Source organism: Macaca fascicularis, chromosome 15 (genome assembly GCF_037993035.2).
Source record: "Macaca fascicularis isolate 582-1 chromosome 15, T2T-MFA8v1.1".
In the NCBI taxonomy this organism is placed as follows: Eukaryota; Metazoa; Chordata; class Mammalia; order Primates; family Cercopithecidae; genus Macaca; species Macaca fascicularis.
Window position 1 is genome coordinate 101,463,864 of NC_088389.1, and position 19,099 is coordinate 101,482,962.

At 38.6% G+C, this 19,099-nt stretch overlaps 1 protein-coding gene across 35 annotated transcripts in view; it reads right to left on the reverse strand.

The window, feature by feature from the left end:
- TRPM3 (transient receptor potential cation channel subfamily M member 3) overlaps nt 1-19,099 on the reverse strand; it is a 903,691-nt gene that overhangs the window by 222,210 nt on the left and 662,382 nt on the right. For 34 of the 35 annotated variants that reach the window (XR_012424787.1, XR_012424786.1, XR_012424789.1 and 31 more), the window contains one exon: nt 15,755-15,929. Coding sequence is in view for 31 of the 35 variants with exons in the window: in XM_015437271.4 (XP_015292757.3) it covers nt 15,755-15,929 (175 nt within the window). In the remaining 4 variants the exon portion in view is untranslated. Of the gene's footprint in view, nt 1-14,808; nt 15,930-19,099 lie in introns of those variants that run through there. The other variant, XM_065530695.2, reaches the window with a different exon arrangement.

Consider the following 19,099-nt stretch of genomic DNA (forward strand, 5'->3'; position numbering starts at 1 on the left):
TTTACATCAGGTATAACTCCCAATGCAATCCCTCCCCCCTCCCCCCTCCCCATGATAGGCCCCGGTGTGTGATGTTCCCCTTCCTGAGTCCAAGTGATCTCATTGTTCAGTTCCCACCTATGAGTGAGAACATGCGGTGTTTGGTTTTCTGTTCTTGTGATAGTTTGCTAAGAATGATGGTTTCCAGCTGCATCCATGTCCCTACAAAGGATACAAACTCATCCTTTTTGATGGCCGCATAGTATTCCATGGTGTATATGTGCCACATTTTCTTAATCCAATCTGTCACTGATGGACATTTGGGTTGATTCCAAGTCTTTGCTATTGTGAATAGTGCCGCAATAAACATACGTGTGCATGTGTCTTTATAGCAGCATAATTTATAATCCTTTGGGTATATACCCAGTAATGGGATGGCTGGGTCATATGGTACATCTAGTTCTAGATCCTTGAGGAATCGCCACACTGTGTTCCATAATGGTTGAACTAGTTTACAATCCCACCAACAGTGTAAAAGTGTTCCTATTTCTCCACATCCTCTCCAGCAGTGATTGTTTCTTTATTCTGCGTGTATCTTAAGTTCTAGAAGAGTGCTTGGTTCAATGTTAGCTATAGAAGAATCTTTGTGGATTGACCGAGGGACTGAGTAGCCGCCTGCTTTACGTGGGTGACCAGGCGGTCGTCCCCATGCCTCTTTGTCCTCATGGTGGGATGTACTTCAAGCCTATTTGGGAGAATGGGAGATAAGGCATAAGGTTTTACCGTCCAGCAATTTGGTTTTCTTGATCCTTTTCCTTTTAATCAGATTCATCTCTAAGAAATATTCTTGGTCTCTATCTTTATCTTTCTGTTGTCGTTTAAACTCAAAGGGTGGTTAGAAATGATTGGGCCAGTGGTGGCTCACACCTATAATTCCAGCACTTTGGGAGGCTGGGGTGGCAGGATTGCTTGAGGCCAGGAATTCAAGAAGTGAACTGCCTGCCCAACTCAAAAACATATATATATTTGGTTCTATTTCTGGATACTACCTCATCCCTCCTTTGAATTGCTTTGTAGCTCTTGTCAGGAACAGATTCTTATTCACTTGCATCTCCCCCATAATGCTTAGGGCAATATCTTGCCCATAGAAGTTCTCAATAGCTGTTTGAAGACATTAAGAGTTTCAATGATATGAAGGTAATTTCACTCACTTAGATGTTGGTGGTTTTGACAACACAAAGTAATTATATCACATAAAAATCAACACAACATACATCTATATTTTTTCAACTAGTTCCATGTCATACATTGAAGTGGTGAGGCCAGTTTCACAATCTGATATAGGAGACAAAATGACATAATTAAGATGCTATGGTATGGTGCCTTTGCCTGTAATACAGCTCCTTTATTTACCAGTGAGGGACCTGAGACAGGTTATTTGATCTCTTTAAGCCATCGTCTCCTCATCTGTTAAACAAGGGTAGTATATGTCTTTTTAGGACAATGTATTTGGGAAAAAAAGAGATCATGTATGGAAAGTACCTGGCACTGTTCCTGGCACATAGGTGTTAAATAATTGGCAGTTGTTGTTATTAAGAATAATAGGGGCTTTTGCACCCACAGGGAATTCCAATGATCCCTAGCTCAGAGCTGAAGCAAAGTAACCGGCATGACTATTAGCTGGAGGAGGCCATATCTATGGGGGATAGATTTCAGTATTTCTGTGAAATTCAGATGAAGTAGATCTGTGAATAGGAGGGGAAAGGCCACATTTCAAAGCCACTAAGCTGGGGTATCAGTGCAGAGAGCTCATTAGCTCTTGGATCATATTCATCAAAGTCATGCAAACTGATGTTGCTAAGATGCCCTGAAACCACTACTCTTAGATAATTTTATGCCATCTTGAAGTCAAACAGGTGTTAGGATAAGAATTCATACTCAGCTGTAACCTCCTACATTCATATTTTTGAAGTTTGTATGTTGCAGAGAAGGCACAAATCAGAAAATTCTACTGAGAGATTTGATTTTTAGGATAAAAGAATACAGTTTTAGAGCAACCATTCTATGGATGAAGGATCCAAGGTCTGTGAAGGTGAACTGATTTGCTTAAGATGATATAGCTGGTAAGCATCAGAGCTGCATTTAGAAGCCAAGAGAATCAGGAGGGAAAAATCTCTGATAGTGACTTGTTCTAACCTAAATATGTAGGTTCAACTTAGTATATTAATGTAAAGTTAGTGATTTGTTTAAATGATTGGCTGCAAGTGGAGATTTTCTCTATTTTTTGCTTAAGATGCTGCATCTCATGTGTGTGAAGACTCAGTAATGTGATTTCAAGGATCCACTACTTTCTGAGTTAATCCCCACTTAATCAGATGTCCAGTGTTTCTTTTTAATTGCTTAAATGGCAAATTAACGTTTTATTCAACAATTAGAAGCCCTAAGAATAACTCTTATAATAAGAGTTAACTGTAACTGATTGATGTTGATGTTTTCCAGAAAACGCCAGTTGGATAGAAAGTTATAGAAGGTTGAATGGCACACAGAGACATGACCAATAGATAACATGGGCTGGTTAGGAGATTACTTTTCCCAACTTTTTATGAGGATCAACTCCAGATACAAATGGCCTCTATGAGCTAAGGCCTGTCAGAAATAGTTGCTGATTATGCTTTAGGATCTATTCTAGAAAAGTTCTTTACCTGGGCTTTTCCTGAGGTTTTCATCCAGCAATATGAGGTAGTTAGAAGGATATTAGAGAAGCTGTCCATAATCAGGCAGGATGATGATACAGTCTGTTTGCCAACAAACTTTATGTACTGCTGCTCATAAAGTGATCCCTTCTTATGTTTATTTTTTCTTTATTCTTTCTCTTCATTCTTTTCCTTCCTTCTTTCCTCCCTTGCTCCTTCTTTCCCTTTTCCTTCTCTCCTCCCCTCCCCTCTTCTTTCCTTGTTCTCACCTTGCACTCCTGAGCCAGCTATGATAAAACAGAAGGCACAGATACACACCGAAAAGGAAACTGAAGGTGGGTGGTGTGGTGGGGGTGAGAGTAGTAAGAGAGGTACTTAGTCCCTTCTATAAGACAAGCTTTGTGCTGTGCATTTTACACATGGCATTTCATTAGACAGATTAAGAAAATCCTCACCAGGCCGTAAACTCCTTGGATGCATGGACTGTGCATTCTATTACTTATATACTCTCTTCTCCCCTTCCTTCAGTGCTAATCAAGGTGCAGAAGACAGGCTTTTCTGCCACCCCTTATCTTGATCTCCCTTACCTTGCTTTCTTACCCCATAGCATACATCTTCTAAAATGTCATACAATGTGTTTATGAATTATGTTTATTACTTTTGTCTATCTAACCCTACTAAAATAAAAGCTCCACAAGGGCAGGGATTTTTGTCTATTTGGTTCACTAATGTATTTTTGCCATTGCCTAGAATAGTGCCTGGAACATAGTAGGTGTTCAAAAAATATCTGTTGAATGACTGAATACATAATGCTGACTGGAGGGAAGAATATAATTAAAAATAGGGAAAATGTTAAATAATATTTGAGATCTCTCAGACATTCAAGGCTTCTCAGTTTGGTGGAAACTAATTGCAGAAATACTAGAGCTGTGTTATCCAATATGGTAGCTGTTACTCACATGTGGCTATTTAAATTTAATTATAATACAATGAAATGAAATTTAAAATTCATTTCTTTAGTCACACCAGTCACAGGTCAAGCACTCAGGGACTCTGGTTCGACAGCACAGATATGGAAGATTTCTGTCATCGCAGAGAGTTTTATTTTTTGAGACAGGACCTTGCTCTGTTGCCCAGCCTGGAGTACAGGGGTGCAATCACAGCCCATTGCAGCATCAGCCTCCTGGGTTCAAGCAATCCTCCCACCTCAGCCTCCCGAGTAGCTGGGACTTGGCCTCCTGAGATGCCACCACACCTGGCTAATTTTTCATATTTTTTGTAGAGACAGGGTTTCGCCATGTTGCCTAGGCTGGTCTCGAACTCCTGAGCTCAAGGGATCCACCGGCCTCAGCATCCTGAAGTGCTGGGATTACAGGCATGAGCCACCACATCCAGCCATATCATCAGAGAATTCTGTTGGGCAGTGCTGCTCCGGAGATGGGCAGGGCAGCCAAACTTTCCATCTTAGGCAGGGACAAGCAGGACATTTAGATGGAAAATCCTGAACAATGTTGGCTGTGTCTCTGTCGTGTCTCTTCTTTCCTTTGCCTTCGGTTATGAATGTGCGCAAGAGTAGAAGTGAAGTGTTGCCAAAGGATACAGAGACTGCCACATGTCAGGTAGATTCTCTGTTGCCAACATTGGAAGGAAATCACACCCTCTGAGTTCATTCCAAGTGCAATCCCACCAGCAAATATTGCCATACGCCAGGCAAGAGGAAAAGTTGATTTTTTTTTATTGTTTTAGGACCCATATAAAAGACAGAATCAGAGCTGGACTGAATTTTTGGGGTCTCCAGGCAGACTACAACACTGGCCTCCTGCAATTGACTGATCTTACACATTGGTACAACACTTTCTCACGGGAGAAGTTACCCAGCATATGAGAGAAGGGAGAGAAGATGGAATCTGGGTGCCACCTCCTCTCTGTTGTCTGGAAAAACTCAGACAAACTCAAAAACTTGCCCTCAGATTCTGGGGCAAGCAAAATAAACCTCTTGGAGTTACTGGGTCCCAGCTTCTTAGAGGACAACATGGTATAGCTGCTAAGGGCCGAGCTCCAGCTCCCGTCAGTCTGGGCTGACCACTCTCTGGCTTTGAGATATTTAGCAAATTACCTAATCTTTCTGTCCTCAATTTCCTCATTTATAAAATGGGATAATAATTACAGCCACCTTGTGAAGTTTATGAAATAAAGTACCTAGATCGGGCTGATGCATGTAGAAACTAAAAAATATTAATTTCAAATTTTTGAGCATGCTGCTGAAGAGAGGGTCAGAGGTGTGGGAAAAGGGGAGGGATAAGTTTAAATTCTCTTTCAAAGTAACTTATCAAAATATTCCTTTTATTCTACTCTATGAAACACTGGGACAAATATAAGTGTCTCTATTTTTGTTACATATTTATGATAGATTTTTAGTTTTTTTTAAAAAAATTTCTCATGCATTTTTAATAGGCAATTGCTCAGTTAGCTTGTCTCTCAGTGTCCAGATCCAAGCAGCATCCCACACTAAAGGGTTTCTCATTCTTCATCTCCTGTGTATTATGTCTGTGTGGAAAGGCTCATATAATAGACGATAACTTAAACGCTGTTGTGCCTTACAGAGTCGACGAAAAAATGGACCTTTTGTTCTATTTTCCAGACAGCTGGATGTCTTATTTTTCCTGTTGGTTTCATGATTTAATGCACTACGTGATGATTGCCTGGTAGTCTTATAGCTATGGGGGTATCTATAAGATTTTGGCTTTATTTCAGTTCATGAAATAACAAATAAATTCATGGCATGTTGACTCCAAATTCCTATCTTTGCCTCAGCAGACACTGTTAATCTATCTTAGTACGCTTTCTTCTGCACTGAGATGCGATCTCAGAATCATGTTAGCACATCATTCCAGGAAGCCTCTACCAATTTATTGGAGTTGACCCTCAGATTTAAACTACAGTTTACCCTTGAACAACAGGTGTTTGAACTGTGCGGGTTCACTTACACTGTATTTTTTTTTTCTTCCTCTGCCACCCTTGAGATAGGAAGACCAACCCCTCCTCTTCTTCCTCCTCTTCCTCAGCCCTATTCAGTATGAAGACAACAAGGATGAAGACCTTTATGATCTCTTCCACTTAATGAATAGCAAATATATTTTCTCTTCCTTACGGTTTTCTTAATATTTTCTTTTCTCTAGCTTACTTTATTGTAAAAATATATTATACATGTAACATATAAAATATATGCTAATTGATATGTTACCAGTAAGACTTTTGGCCAATGATGAACTATTAGTAGTTAAGTTTTTGCAAGTCAAAAGTTATACATGGATTTTTGACCATATGGGGGGTTGGCAACTCTAACCTCATGTCATTCAAGGGTCAACTGTATTTGTCATCAATGCATTAGTGATAATAAAATCTCAAATTTACTATCAAATGGCAAAAACCAAGGAGATGATAGGGTTAAACAACTCCAAATTTTAGGTTTGTCTCCAAGACACTGAATCATGGTTCTATGGATTTAGAGGAATGGATTATTTACTGCTTAAGACTTTTAGAGGTTTATGCTCATGGATGGACGTTTGCTTTGCATGGAATATCCCAAGAAAACATAATAAATATGTACATCGACTCTAAGAGAGTTGTCCAACAATTAGGATAGTGCAAAAAGATGTTATTGAAACTGAATGGAGACTTTTCTAGACAACAGTAGTGCAGACTTGAGTTAATCTTGAAATCCTACTTTAATGCATTTTTAGTGTTTCTCTAACTGAATAAGTTTTTATAGTGTGTATTCACTGTTCTATATAGTTTTCATAAATCCTGTGGCCCATGATCAACATCTGAGAATTGCATGAGGAATCTGGGGATTAAAAACATCCCAAACACTATTTATTATTAATAATACCACTAGATGAGGCATTAATCCACTATATCCCTAGCAGCTGTAGATCCTATTGTCAGCCAGGTTGACTCAGAATCTACTTCCTCTAAAGGAAAGGAATGAAACCCCAGTACATTTTATTATTTGCACCTCACTCCAATAAATTTGTGGATTTTAAAGCCCTTACTACATCTTTTTGTGAGAGAGGCTAGGTTGTGAAACTTCAGAGAAAAATTTACTAGAAATTAAATAGGTAAAGAAATGTATTTGTACATGGTAAGGCAGAGAAGCCTGCGACAGCAGGAAGTGCTTGGAGAACAGCGGGGAGGACAGCTCCACTGGGTTGTGGGGTGAATAGAAGGTTTGTTGAGTGAGAGCTGGCTCTAGAGAAAAGCTAGGGTCAGGATAAAGTGGATCTTGAGTCCAAGCAAAGGAATGTGATCTTGACCTGTAGGTCAGGGGTCTTCCACGGGGTTTCACAAAGAAGCCCCTGGAATTTTCAGGAAGAGCTCCACAGCTGCCTCAGAGCTGCCTTAGTAGGTGAGAGCCAGACAGATAGAAGGAGGCTCTAGGAAAACAGTTCTGAAAGTATGGTCTCTGGACCAAAAGCATAGCGTCACTTAGGTATTCCTTTGAAATGCAAATTACCTGACCTCAACCAGATTTATTGAATTAGAAAATCTGGGGGTGGAGCCAGCAATTGTGAGGTTTTTTTTTTGTAGTTTTTTTCCTCTTATTTTAAAACATGCATATCTAATTGACAAAAATTGTATGTATTTATGGTATTTATGGCATGTTTTGATATGTGTATACACTGTGGAATGGCTAGATCAAGCTAATTAACATATGCATTAACTCACATACTTTCATTTTATCATGGTGAGAAAACTTGAAATCTACTCTCAGCAATTTTCAAGTATACAATATATTATTATTGACCATAGTCCCCATGATATACAATGCATCTCCTGGACTCATTCCTCCTGTATAGCTGTTTGTTTTCACAAGCCCTCTGGGTGATTCTGATGCAGAATAAAGTTTGAGAACCATGGTCTAGGCCTCCTATCCTAGCTTTGACAGAGTAAACCTGTACCTTGTCTGTGTTACATGTTGCATCTATACCCGAGGTTTCACTTGAGAAAGAATTCAAGGGCTTCAAAAAAGTAAAAATCAATCAAGGCAAGTGGGAGGTTAGGACTCTTTAAAGGTTGTTCATTCCAACTGTAAAGTCAAAGGAAGCTGGGGTAGGACACTGCAGATGAGTTTCCAATGCTGCCCCCTGGGACCCTGAATCTCAGACAGCTGAAAGAACCATCATTTGCCACCAACTAGCACCATTTCACTTCTAAATACCTTTGCTTTCCTCTTCCTCTTTTTTCTTTCTCTTTTTAGATTGGTTATATATTTTGAGCTAGTCAAAAAATGATTTGCAAAAGAAACAAGGAAATAAGTAAACTGAATGCCCTTAAAAACTCGATGTAAATAAAAATACTAAGCAATAAATCCGTCTGTCCTGTCAAAATGAGTATTTTTATGGCACAGCTTGCTTTTCAGGAAAGAATGTTCAAGTCTGACAGATGTTTGGAACCAAGTACAGCTGTGGGAGAGAGAGAAATGGAGTGATTGATGGTAAATATGCTTTTCAAGTCAACTGGGTTTCAAAGACAAAATTCGGCAGAGGGTACAGAGGGCTTGTGGTAACAATGCAGTGGCTTGTGAGGAGAATGCACATGAGGCCCAGAAACCAAGGAAAGTATTTTTGAAAACATCAGAGAAGTGTGGGCCATAGACCACTCTCAATGGAATCACCTGGGGTTTGGGTTTTATATACAGTTTCTTGAGCCCCACCCCATGTGCATCAAAGTCAGGATATTTAGGGGGATCTGGATCTCCTAAAGCTCTCTAGGTGATTCTCAGACATGCTGAAGTTTGATAACCACATGTTTATTTGGATTTTTGTTGTCATTGTTGTTAAACAAGTAGTCAAGAGTTAGCTAAGGAAATCTCAGAGGAATGTAATCACTAGAGAGCTCTGAAATCGCCGCTCGGCATTGATGGGCTTTCTGAAAGTTGTAGATGATGGTTTTTAAAAGGGATTTCTCTATCATAATGGATTACACAACTATGTTTTCTCTGATGTTTGCTCTTTATGTTCAAGGACATTCTTTCCTAAAGAGTTTTGCTCAACTCCATACTCTTTTTTTTTTTTTTTTGAGACGGAGTCTCGCTGTGTCTCCCAGGCTGGAGTGCAGTGGCGTGATCTCGGCTCACTGCAAGCTCCGCCTCCCAGGGTCACGCCATTCTCCCGCCTCAGCCTCCCAAGTAGCTGAGACTACAGGCGCCCTCCACCACGCCGGGCTAGTTTTTTTTTGTATTTTTAGTAGAGACGGGGTTTCACCATGTTAGCCAGGATAGTCTCGATCTCCTGACCTCGTGATCCACCTGCCTCGGCCTCCCAAAGTGCTGGGATTACAGGCTTGAGCCACCGCGCCCGGCCTCAACTCCATACTCTTTAGGAAAAGAGCAAACTAGTCCATGTAGAGAGCTGATGAGCCCATTTAGATCAATGAAACTTTTCCTCTCCATGGTGCTTTCTTCCCTGAAGAAGAAACTCTGGATAATATTTTTAAAGTCAATGCTTCATTCTTCCTATGTTGATACAACATGAGGGATCAAATAGTGAACTCTAAGACAAACGTATTTATTTTATTTCCCACTTTCTTAAATACATGGAGCTACCCTAGCCCTGTAGAGCTTGGATACAATGACACAGTTGCAATATATCTATGTCTTTATATATACTACAGAGGCAAAAACTGCTGTGGTGTTGTCTCCATGACACCTTCTCCATTTACTCCAAACTATGCTTCCTTCTACCTTCTCAGAATTCAATAATAGCATCTAATTGAAAAATTATTTGTTAGTATATTAGTTCAAATAAGATTATGTGCACATCTCTTGAGGAAAATTATACTACTTATCATAGCACCCATAGTACCTAAAACAAGTATTCAAAAATACCTAGTGAATGATTTGAAAAGCCATATTATCAGTTCTATCTTTAAGCCTTCAGTTAAATTTTAAGCCTATATATACACACAGATAATTATAGGGATTAACATATAATACTTACATATATATAAAGTAATCTTATTGGAGTCAATTTATTAAATTAAATTTATTAGTGTATATAAATTTAACATAGACACACACACACACACACACACACACACACCCACCCACCATTGCCACACTATCTCAATGAATTTGTCCCTTTTACCAATTTTCTTCAATCTATTTCAGATTCTTTCTCTGAGTTGAGTTATATAAGGGAGGGTCAAATATTAGTCCTTCTCAGTCCTCCAGGCTGACCCTCAGCTTAGATCCAGTTTTTGATGGAAAAGGGGAAGAGGAAAAATGAGTCATTCTATTGCCGTTTTGTGGATAATTAACATACACTGTTCCATTGATAGGATTCTCGTGAAGAACGCACCACGCATTTATTTTACCCTCTGTGCTCTTGTGACCCTTTTTGCCTTTATCAAAGCACACATGACCTTCTAGTTATCTGCACTCGTGTCTATGTCTTAATCCCCATTATAAAGTCCTTGACAGCTAGGGCTGTGCCTTATTCATCTTCCAACAGGCCCATGCATATAGTAGGCACCCAATAAATGTTAACTAGGAAAACAAGTTACAGTGACCCTTTTTATAAGTAAAACCACCAGTGTTCTTTGTCTGTACAGTATGTTTCCAAAAAAAGAATCAAGTTTTGACATGATTTCTTGTAGAAAATTTTAGAAAAGAGACAAGGTAAGATGAAATTAACAAAAACTATAATGGACACTTGAAGCCAGCATGCTTGATATGTCTCCTTTTTTCTCACTTGACATTCCAATTATGTCTAAATCATGCTGGAATACAAACCATTGAGATCAATTACGTTCTTTTGGCAGGTCTTATAGAGACAAATGATAAGGGTTTGACACCCATCAGCTTTAGATGGAAATCTCTGGAACAGCAGGAGAAAACAATAGTGACCACCGCACAGAATGACAAGCCCTAGGGATTACAGACTACATTTGGGTTTCTAAAATGTCTAGCTTTCTGGTGACTTTCTCATATCTTTGGTCATTTTGATGTATATTTGCAGAGAAACATGCTTTTGCCACATCTCTGCTAGGAATATATAGTTACATAATTTGAAGCCATACAACATATTTTTCGTTTTTCATCTCCAGTTAGCATTCATTTATGCCTTTGCCTCAGCTAATCAAATAATATAGGGAATCTTATTAAATATCCTTTAAACAGGAAAGTCAAATTTTTATTAGCAATGCATTATCTATTCTCCTGCTCCCAAGCCATTGCTCATTTAATTTTCCCAATATCCAATACAAATTCCACTGACACAAAAATGTGAACAGTCTCTTGGTGTTTTCCCCATTGATAATTTCCCGAAAGTTAATAACAGATGACTAAAAAACTTGAAGGCTTTCTGCTACCAGCAAGCTCTGCTTCTTGTCCTAGAGTATCTAAAAATGGTAAATACAGATGATTATTTCTGGAATGAAGATGCCAAAATAAACATAAAAATCAAAAAAATTTGGATGAATAAGGAGCACCATTTTGGAACACAAATGCATTTGGATGCCTTTTTCACACTGACATTTTTTATGGGTGAAGTACTTGCTCACTGATTGACAAATGATGGGCTAGACAACATTTCTCTGCAATCTGACACTTTGGTTGACCATTATGAGGCAAAGTAATCTCTGATTTCAATGTCAGGAGAAAGGTATGGTATTCCCAACTATGCGTACTACAGTTCATATTGCTCCAACACAAAAATAGAATCCTAGTATTAAAAAACTTAGGTGATTCAAATACTATTTGGGTAGCATGAATCTCTTTAACTTTGTCATGTTTAGTCATTCATGATTTAGAAATAAAATTTGATAATATGTCGAAAGCAATAAAGTTAATTAGGGAAAGTGACTAAATTTTAATTAGTGACTCATTCTAAAGACAGATGAGAAATAGAAAATCCATTATGCCAATGAGAAGAAAACAGGAGTTTGACCATTTCTTTCAGGTACTATATGCCACAGAGCAGAGACAGGCAGAAAGAGACTCAAACAAGAATTTAATTGCAATTGTCTTTTAGTTTATCCAAATCCATTTGGATTGTGATAGATGCAGTCTGTCTTTTTCTATCCTAAGTAATCTCATCTACAAAAGCTAATCAGTTTTGTCAATTACAAATTACTTCCAAAGTGATTGTCTTTCAAATTCACATTCTAGAAGGGAATTCAAAGATAAAACATAAAGTTCACAAAGGTTAAAATGTAAGGCTTGATTTTTTTTTTTTTTTTACTCCTTTAAGATTATAAAATGAAAGGCTCTATAGCTGAATAGTTCTTGGATCTGTATTATTTAAGAATCTTTAAATTAACTTAAAACATTTTTAATCATATTTAAGTTACCAAAGTAATTGAAAAGATACTGGTGCAGCCCTGAAATAAAGGTTTCATAAACAGGATGTGTGTGTTCTCTATATCCAATTTCATTTGTACAATGATGCACATTTATATAGATTTGTTTATATGATCATGTAGTTGTGGATTTACATTTATTTGTAGTGAAACATTTCCAACACTGTCGGACTTTATTAGAAATCAAAGAAGAAATCCTTCCTGGTGAATAAGGTCTAGTTGGGCCATTTTTTTTTTCTTAACATAAAGCACACTACTGCAAGATAATGTTATTTGGAAATGATTTTTAAAATTGGCTGCACATGTGTGACAATTTCTTATCAAGCTAAATAAACATGATTAAATTCTTGAAGTTATTCAGATGGCACAGAGAAACATTCTGACTTCGTTTTATCATGATGATTTTATTCCTGGAGCAAGAGCACACTTTATCATAACTACATATAAAATACAAAACTTCTCTTTAGACTTCTATTTTCTTAATAACCATTTCTAAATTTTTCTTAAAATTTTTAAAGTTTTAATTTTAAAATGTCTTAGGATCGAAAATTATACTTAATTCTTTACCTCCACACTAGTTATATGCATAAACTCATATTCTTTGATAATCAGCGATTGTTCATAGTTCATAGTGTTCATAGTTTGTGTAAATACCAAAAATTACATATTTTGACCAAAAAAATTACAACAAAAATTGCTAATTAAAGTTAAAAGAGCATATTTTTGGCCAGGCACGGTGGCTCACGCCTGTAATCTCAGCACTTTGGGAGGCTGAGGTGGGAGGATCACGAGGTCAGGAGATGGAGACCATCTTGGTTAACTCAGTGAAACCCCGTTTCTACTAAAAACACAAAAAATTAGCCAGGGGTGGTGGCAGGTGCCTATAGTTGCAGCTACTCGGGAGGCTGAGGCAGGAGAATGGCGTGAACCCGAGAGGCGGAGCTTGCAGTGAGCCAAGATTGCGCCACTGCACTCCAGCCTGGGTGACAACATGAGACTCCATCTCAAAAAAAAGAAAAGAAAAGAAAGAATAATATTTTTGACTCTTAATTTTGGGGTTGGTATATAATGGTCTAGGCAGGAAAAGAGAAAGAATCTACATGACACGGGGTTGACCAGTTTGGACATTGGTTTACAACCAGGAATGCATTGGTTTTGATTTCTTTGGAATACCAGTAGTAATAATAATAATACTAAAGTATAACGAAAAGAGGAAGCTGAAGGCAACTGAAGTGCATTTGAATATTTAAAAAAGAGTATCACTGAAGTACTACATGAGGAACACTACAGCACATAGCATAAAACACATGTCAGTACATGTTCATCATATACCAGCAGGGATTCTGGCCTGGGATCTTGGGCTGTGTGGCTTTGGACAAAGTGCTTAATTTAAATAATCTTAATTTAAATAATAATTTAATTTAAATAATCTACGTCCCACCCAGTTCTAAAATACATAATCTTTCTTCCATATTAAAGCAGGAAGGGCAATCTAAGTAGTTTAACATATTTATATATAACTTATTAAATATTTTAACATTTTCAAGGTAGACAATCCAAGATCATGATAAATAACAGGCACTGGATCCTGGCTTTCATTGTGTATACACCTGAGAAACCTGAAATGCTGACGTGAACAGTGTACTTTTCCATGCGTTTTCTGGGGGAAAAAAAAAAAAACCCAGAAAAACAAAAGGTGCATTCTGAATGCAAATTTGCATCTACTTTGTAGGAATACCATAAAATAATTTGCAAACTAGAAAGTAAGAAATAAGCCAAAGCTAAAAACTGTATTAAAATTATTGTTTATTTCTGAAAAATAGAACATATTGCTAGATTTAGAGAAAGGAGAACCTTGGTTATTTATATTATTTACTTATTTATTTTAAGACAGAGTTTTGCTCTTGTTGCCTAGGCTGGAGTGCAATGGCGCGATCTTGGCTCACTACAACTGCAACCTCTGCCTCCTGGGTTCAAGCTATTATCCTGCCTCAGCCTCCCGAGTAGCTGGGATTACAGGCATGTGCCACCAAGCCTGGCTAATTTTTGTATTTTTAGTAGAGATGGGGTTTCACTATGTTGGTCAGGCTGGTCTTGAACTCCTGACCTCGAGTGATCCACCTGCCTTGGCCTCCCAAAGTGCTGGGATTATAGGCATGAGCTACTGTGCCTGACCCTTGGTTAAATTTTTAATAAAACAAAGCACAATTAAGAATCTTGAACTCTGGGTTGGTTGTAAACATAGAGAAGTTTGGGTACATATTCTCTTTTTAGGTTCTGAGCGATAAAATGGACCAATATTTACTATAAAAATAATATAATAGTAAGTTAACTAAATTTAAATAGTTCTGAGCTATACAATGGACCACTTATTCACTATCAAAATATAATAATAATTTAACTTTTTTTTTTTGGTATCAGAGCTTTTGGGTTTGCAGTGTTAAGCTGGAGGCTCAATGTCTTTTGTTATTCCTCATTTCATGAACATAGGCTCATCTACTAATGAGGTAGGTGTGCTGTTTTAATGGCTTATGTGGAGTACTAGGCTGCTGTCAAAGATGAGGAAGGGGATGGGGAGAGATGGGATGGTACTGACTCACCATGCTCAGTCTCTATTTAAATAAAGCAGGCTGGGTACAAGAGGGATGGGTACGAGAGGGATGGAGGAGGGAGCATCCTGCTGTAGGTGAGTTCACTTGTATTTTTGTTTTGTAATACTTGTCTACTTATTAGACTTACTGTGAGCATCTTGAAAGTGGCAATTAATTGTATGTTTTTCTTTTTTACATCTTAATGTTCAGCCTAGTGCATCGCACCCAGGAAACACTTAATGTGTATTTATAAAAGGCACGAATAAAAGACCATCATTTCATTTGAGGCTTTCCCCTCCCCACAGATTTCATGTGTTAGGGGAATTGATTGGATTAGGAAGTTCCTTATTTAACACATCAATGGCTCCCCTGAGTTTTACCCCCTTAACCTCACTCACACCTTGGGATGGTTTATTTTGATCTAATAATCTGCAAGGGTGCTGGATTTCAGCATTTGCTCAGTGGGAAGTGGGACTGGAGGGGAGTGCTGTGAAGTGGCAATCTTTCCTGGGATTGGGGGCTTTGGACTGTTGAAAGTAGCATTAGGAGCCTAACAGACCAAGGAAAGGGCGTGAGGCATTCAAGAGGAGTTTACAAAAGACCAGAGTAGTTACCATTACAGAGATTTGACTTTCCCCGCCCATCTAGAGAAACCTGATGGCACGGTCTACCACAGATCTTCACAGTGGCTTGGCAATGCTGGTGTTTGGAGGCCAAGCCTGGAAGCTGAACAACCCAGCTTCTCTGAAGTTACCAACCTGAACCATCTGGTCCAGACTGGCTGTGCTTCATGTGTTAAAACCCAATTCCTGCTTCTCCTTGCTGGGAGGAGGAGAAGGAGATAGGAAGACAAGAAAAAGGAGACTAAAACCTATGACCTCCTCTCTCTTCCTCACCCTTGTTATTTATCCGTGTAGCTTTCATAGAATTTCCCACTTCACAGGACATTTAGAATATGTTTGTCTGTTCTTTGCCATAGCCCTCCCACGACAGACATTTTTTAGACAATTTGTTCATAGCTTGTTTTGATTTGAGGTCTTGGTTGAGCTACTGAAAACATAATCCACTCATACCCTCATTTCCAAACAGGCTTTAAGGTTCTTCCATGGGGCCTGGAAAGTTACCTACCCGCCTTCTTCTGAGTATTTATGCCCAAAGGCCAGGATATCCGATGCCCGTCCACTCCCATCACAGACAACCACCGGCACGGGAGGAGTGTCTCGAAGGTACTCCAACACAATTGAGATCACGTTGGGTCCCCCTTCCACTATGAGTGCCACCACGGGAACACCTTGACCGATTCCTGCATTAAAAAAGGAAAAGAAAAGGAAAAAAAGGGAAAAGAACACAAAGCCAGCAAACCAAAGAAACAAAAAGAGAAACAAAAAGCACAAACTAAAATTACTGAGCACAGGGGAGGTAGCAGCATATGAAGGGATACAGTACTGAGCAAAAATTTACAGAAAACCCTTCAGCCAAATTTTCCCACCAGAAAGTCTATTGGACTTTGCCCTCTCCCTTCAACTCTCAGGATGCTGGGGTCAGCGAAGGCACGGGGTTCCATACTTTACAGGGGAGGGCCTGGGGTGAGGAGGGAGAAAAAGGAATTAGTCAACAGACAAAGCACCAGACCAGCAACCAGCAGCGTGGAAGCTGAACATGATCTGAAGCAAGTCTTTTATCTTTCCAATGAGTCTATTTCCTATATGAAAAGTAGGAAGTTAAAAAATGTCACCTCCCTGCAGTTATCACAGGGTTAAGAAAATGCCTACATGGTTCTTTTTATTAAACACTATCAAAATCAGCTGGGGACATACTTGTTGAATCAACTACTGGCTGAATTATGGGTCTATCTTTGACCATACATGATCAGATTGATTATTGATTTTTTTTCTTTTTTTTGATGGAGTCTCACTCTGTCACCCAGGCTGGAGTGCAGTGACACAATCTCAGCACACTGCAACTTCTGCTTCCCAGGTTCAAGCAATTCTCCTGCCTCAGTCTCCCAAGTAGGTAGAATTACAGGCACATGCCACCATACCCAGCTAATTTTTGTATGATTATTGATTCTTAACAGCACAACTGTCATGACGAATTACCCAGGAGATATGGTATCTGCCATCTGCCATCTGCCATTATTGTATATGCCTCTACGGACCAAGGAGCTAGGCACGTGATGTGAGTTCAGTTAACATTTGCTGGATTCAGTTTAATTGTTTCCCAAAAGTATTTAAGCTATTTATGCTGAGCCAGAAGACATTGCTGTTTTCAGGTGAAAATTGCTTTAATTGCTGTATGCGTGGTTCAACCTAACCTTAAAGAGAAGTAATAAAATCAAATGTTCATGAGAGACATGATGAGAAAGAAAAATTCATTTTTAAGTGACATTTCAAGTATGATTTATCATTGAATAACTTCCTTTTGTTCAATTTGGTGTCACATTGTATTTTTTCTCTCTGCTGCCTCAGAACAGGTAAGGAATTGAGCAGTACCGTAAAAATGAGCTGGTCTTAGAGGGCACACACAGCAGTTATCTTAAAAAAGAAATAATCAAAATTCTGTACCACTTCCATAAATATAAACCAAAATAAAACAACTCTTGGACATCTGAGTTCTCCCTTTTACTTCTTTTGCTTTGCTTTTGTCTGATATCAAGAAACTGCATCCCCGTAATGAGGAATAGTTTGGGATTTGGTTTCTTGCTCGGGTAAAAGATATTTTTGACTTATGTGACCTGTTTTACTTCTAAAGTATAAATACTTTAGTCTCCTAGGGCTTTATCTCCTTTAACTTGATGTTTTTCCTGGTTTGATTTTCATCTTAAAGGAATGATCCAAAATGCCAGTTACACAAAAGTGGGTGCTATTTTGCATGTCCACTTAAAACATGTAAAAGAAAGCGATGACTGTTGATCAAGGCGAGATGCCAAGATTTCTTTCAGTTCCTAGAGGGAAATGGGAGAGAAAAGTGACCTGGGGACCCATTTGTTTTCTGTGGATGGGGAGGTCTTGAGAATTACTCTTTCAAATCCAAGGAGAGGGAAGTGAAAGGCCTTGTTGTTCTGTTTTGACCCAGGAGCCCTTAGTGACTCAAATGATACCTCTCCTTAAGGCTCTCTTTGGGTGTCTGTAAAGGAGATACTTTCCTTATTGCTGCTGATTATGAAGATTGAGTAAATTCCTGTTGAAAGGGACTTTAAAGATACAGGGCTGGCCAGGCACGGTGGCTCAAGCGTGTAATCCCAGTACTTTGGAAGGCCAAGGTGGGCGGATCACCAAAGGCCAGGAGTTTGAGAACAGCCTGGCCAAAATGGCGAAACCCTGTCTCTACTAAAAATACCAGAAAAAAAAAAAAAATTAGCTGGGCGTGGTGGCTGGTGCCTGTAATCCTAGCTACTCGGGAGGCTAAGGCTGGAGAATAGATTGAGCACGGGAGGCGGAAGCTGCAGTGAGCCAAGATCACACGATTGTGCTCCAGCCTGGGCAGCAAAAGTGAAACTCCATTTCAAAAAATAAAATAAAAACAAAAAAAGATTAAGGGCTAACTTGAAATGTTAATACAACATTTCTCTTTGGGAGGAAAATTTGCTGTCATAAAAATATCCACCCCATAGGGATTTGTATTTTGTAACATGCCTTCGAAAAGATAGCCTATTTTCCATTGTTAAAGGTTATTTTATGAGGTATTTCCCAAAGTATTACGTTGGTGCAGAAGTAATTGTGTTTTTTGCCATGCTATTTATTTTTCTCCCTTGATTTGCTTTAGCACAAGCTCCTATGTCATTGACTTCGTATTAAGGAATAATACCCTATATCTGCTGTTTTATATCAAATGATATATTTAGACCCATTCTAGGATCTTCTAAGACATCCTAGAATTTGCCAAGTTCTGACTCTTGGATTCTGTCGGTGGAATCTTTACTCCAACTCACAGACCAAGTGTGATCCACTCAGTGTTCTCGTGCAGGGAGAAGTACTTAGCATGGATCTGCTACCGTGTTCCAGTGATCTAGCATCTACAAGACAGCAGGAAGATGGCTGGAAACCTCCTCTCCCTTTGAGAGCATACATAGTGAAAGGATCAAATTTCACAGGCTGATTTGTTTGAGAGTAATACATGGCCAGTTTATTCTGTCAATATATTTGTCAATGCATCAAAATATTATAACTTCTAGAAGTACAGAAAGATTTTCAGGATAATGGTTTCCTATATTTGAAATAAAACTAATTACCAATTAAAATGATGAAAACAAACATATTAATCCAGAGCTGAACACACACACACACACACACACACACACACACACACACAACTTAGTCAAATTTGGTGCCAAAAATTGAATGGAGCAAACTGTCATCTTTTTCATAAATATTGACTATTTCTATGCTTCTAAATTCTCTCTTATTTTTTTCAGTGATAATACATGGACATTTTTTCCATGGATAATGAAAGCCTTTATAGGCTACAAACAAA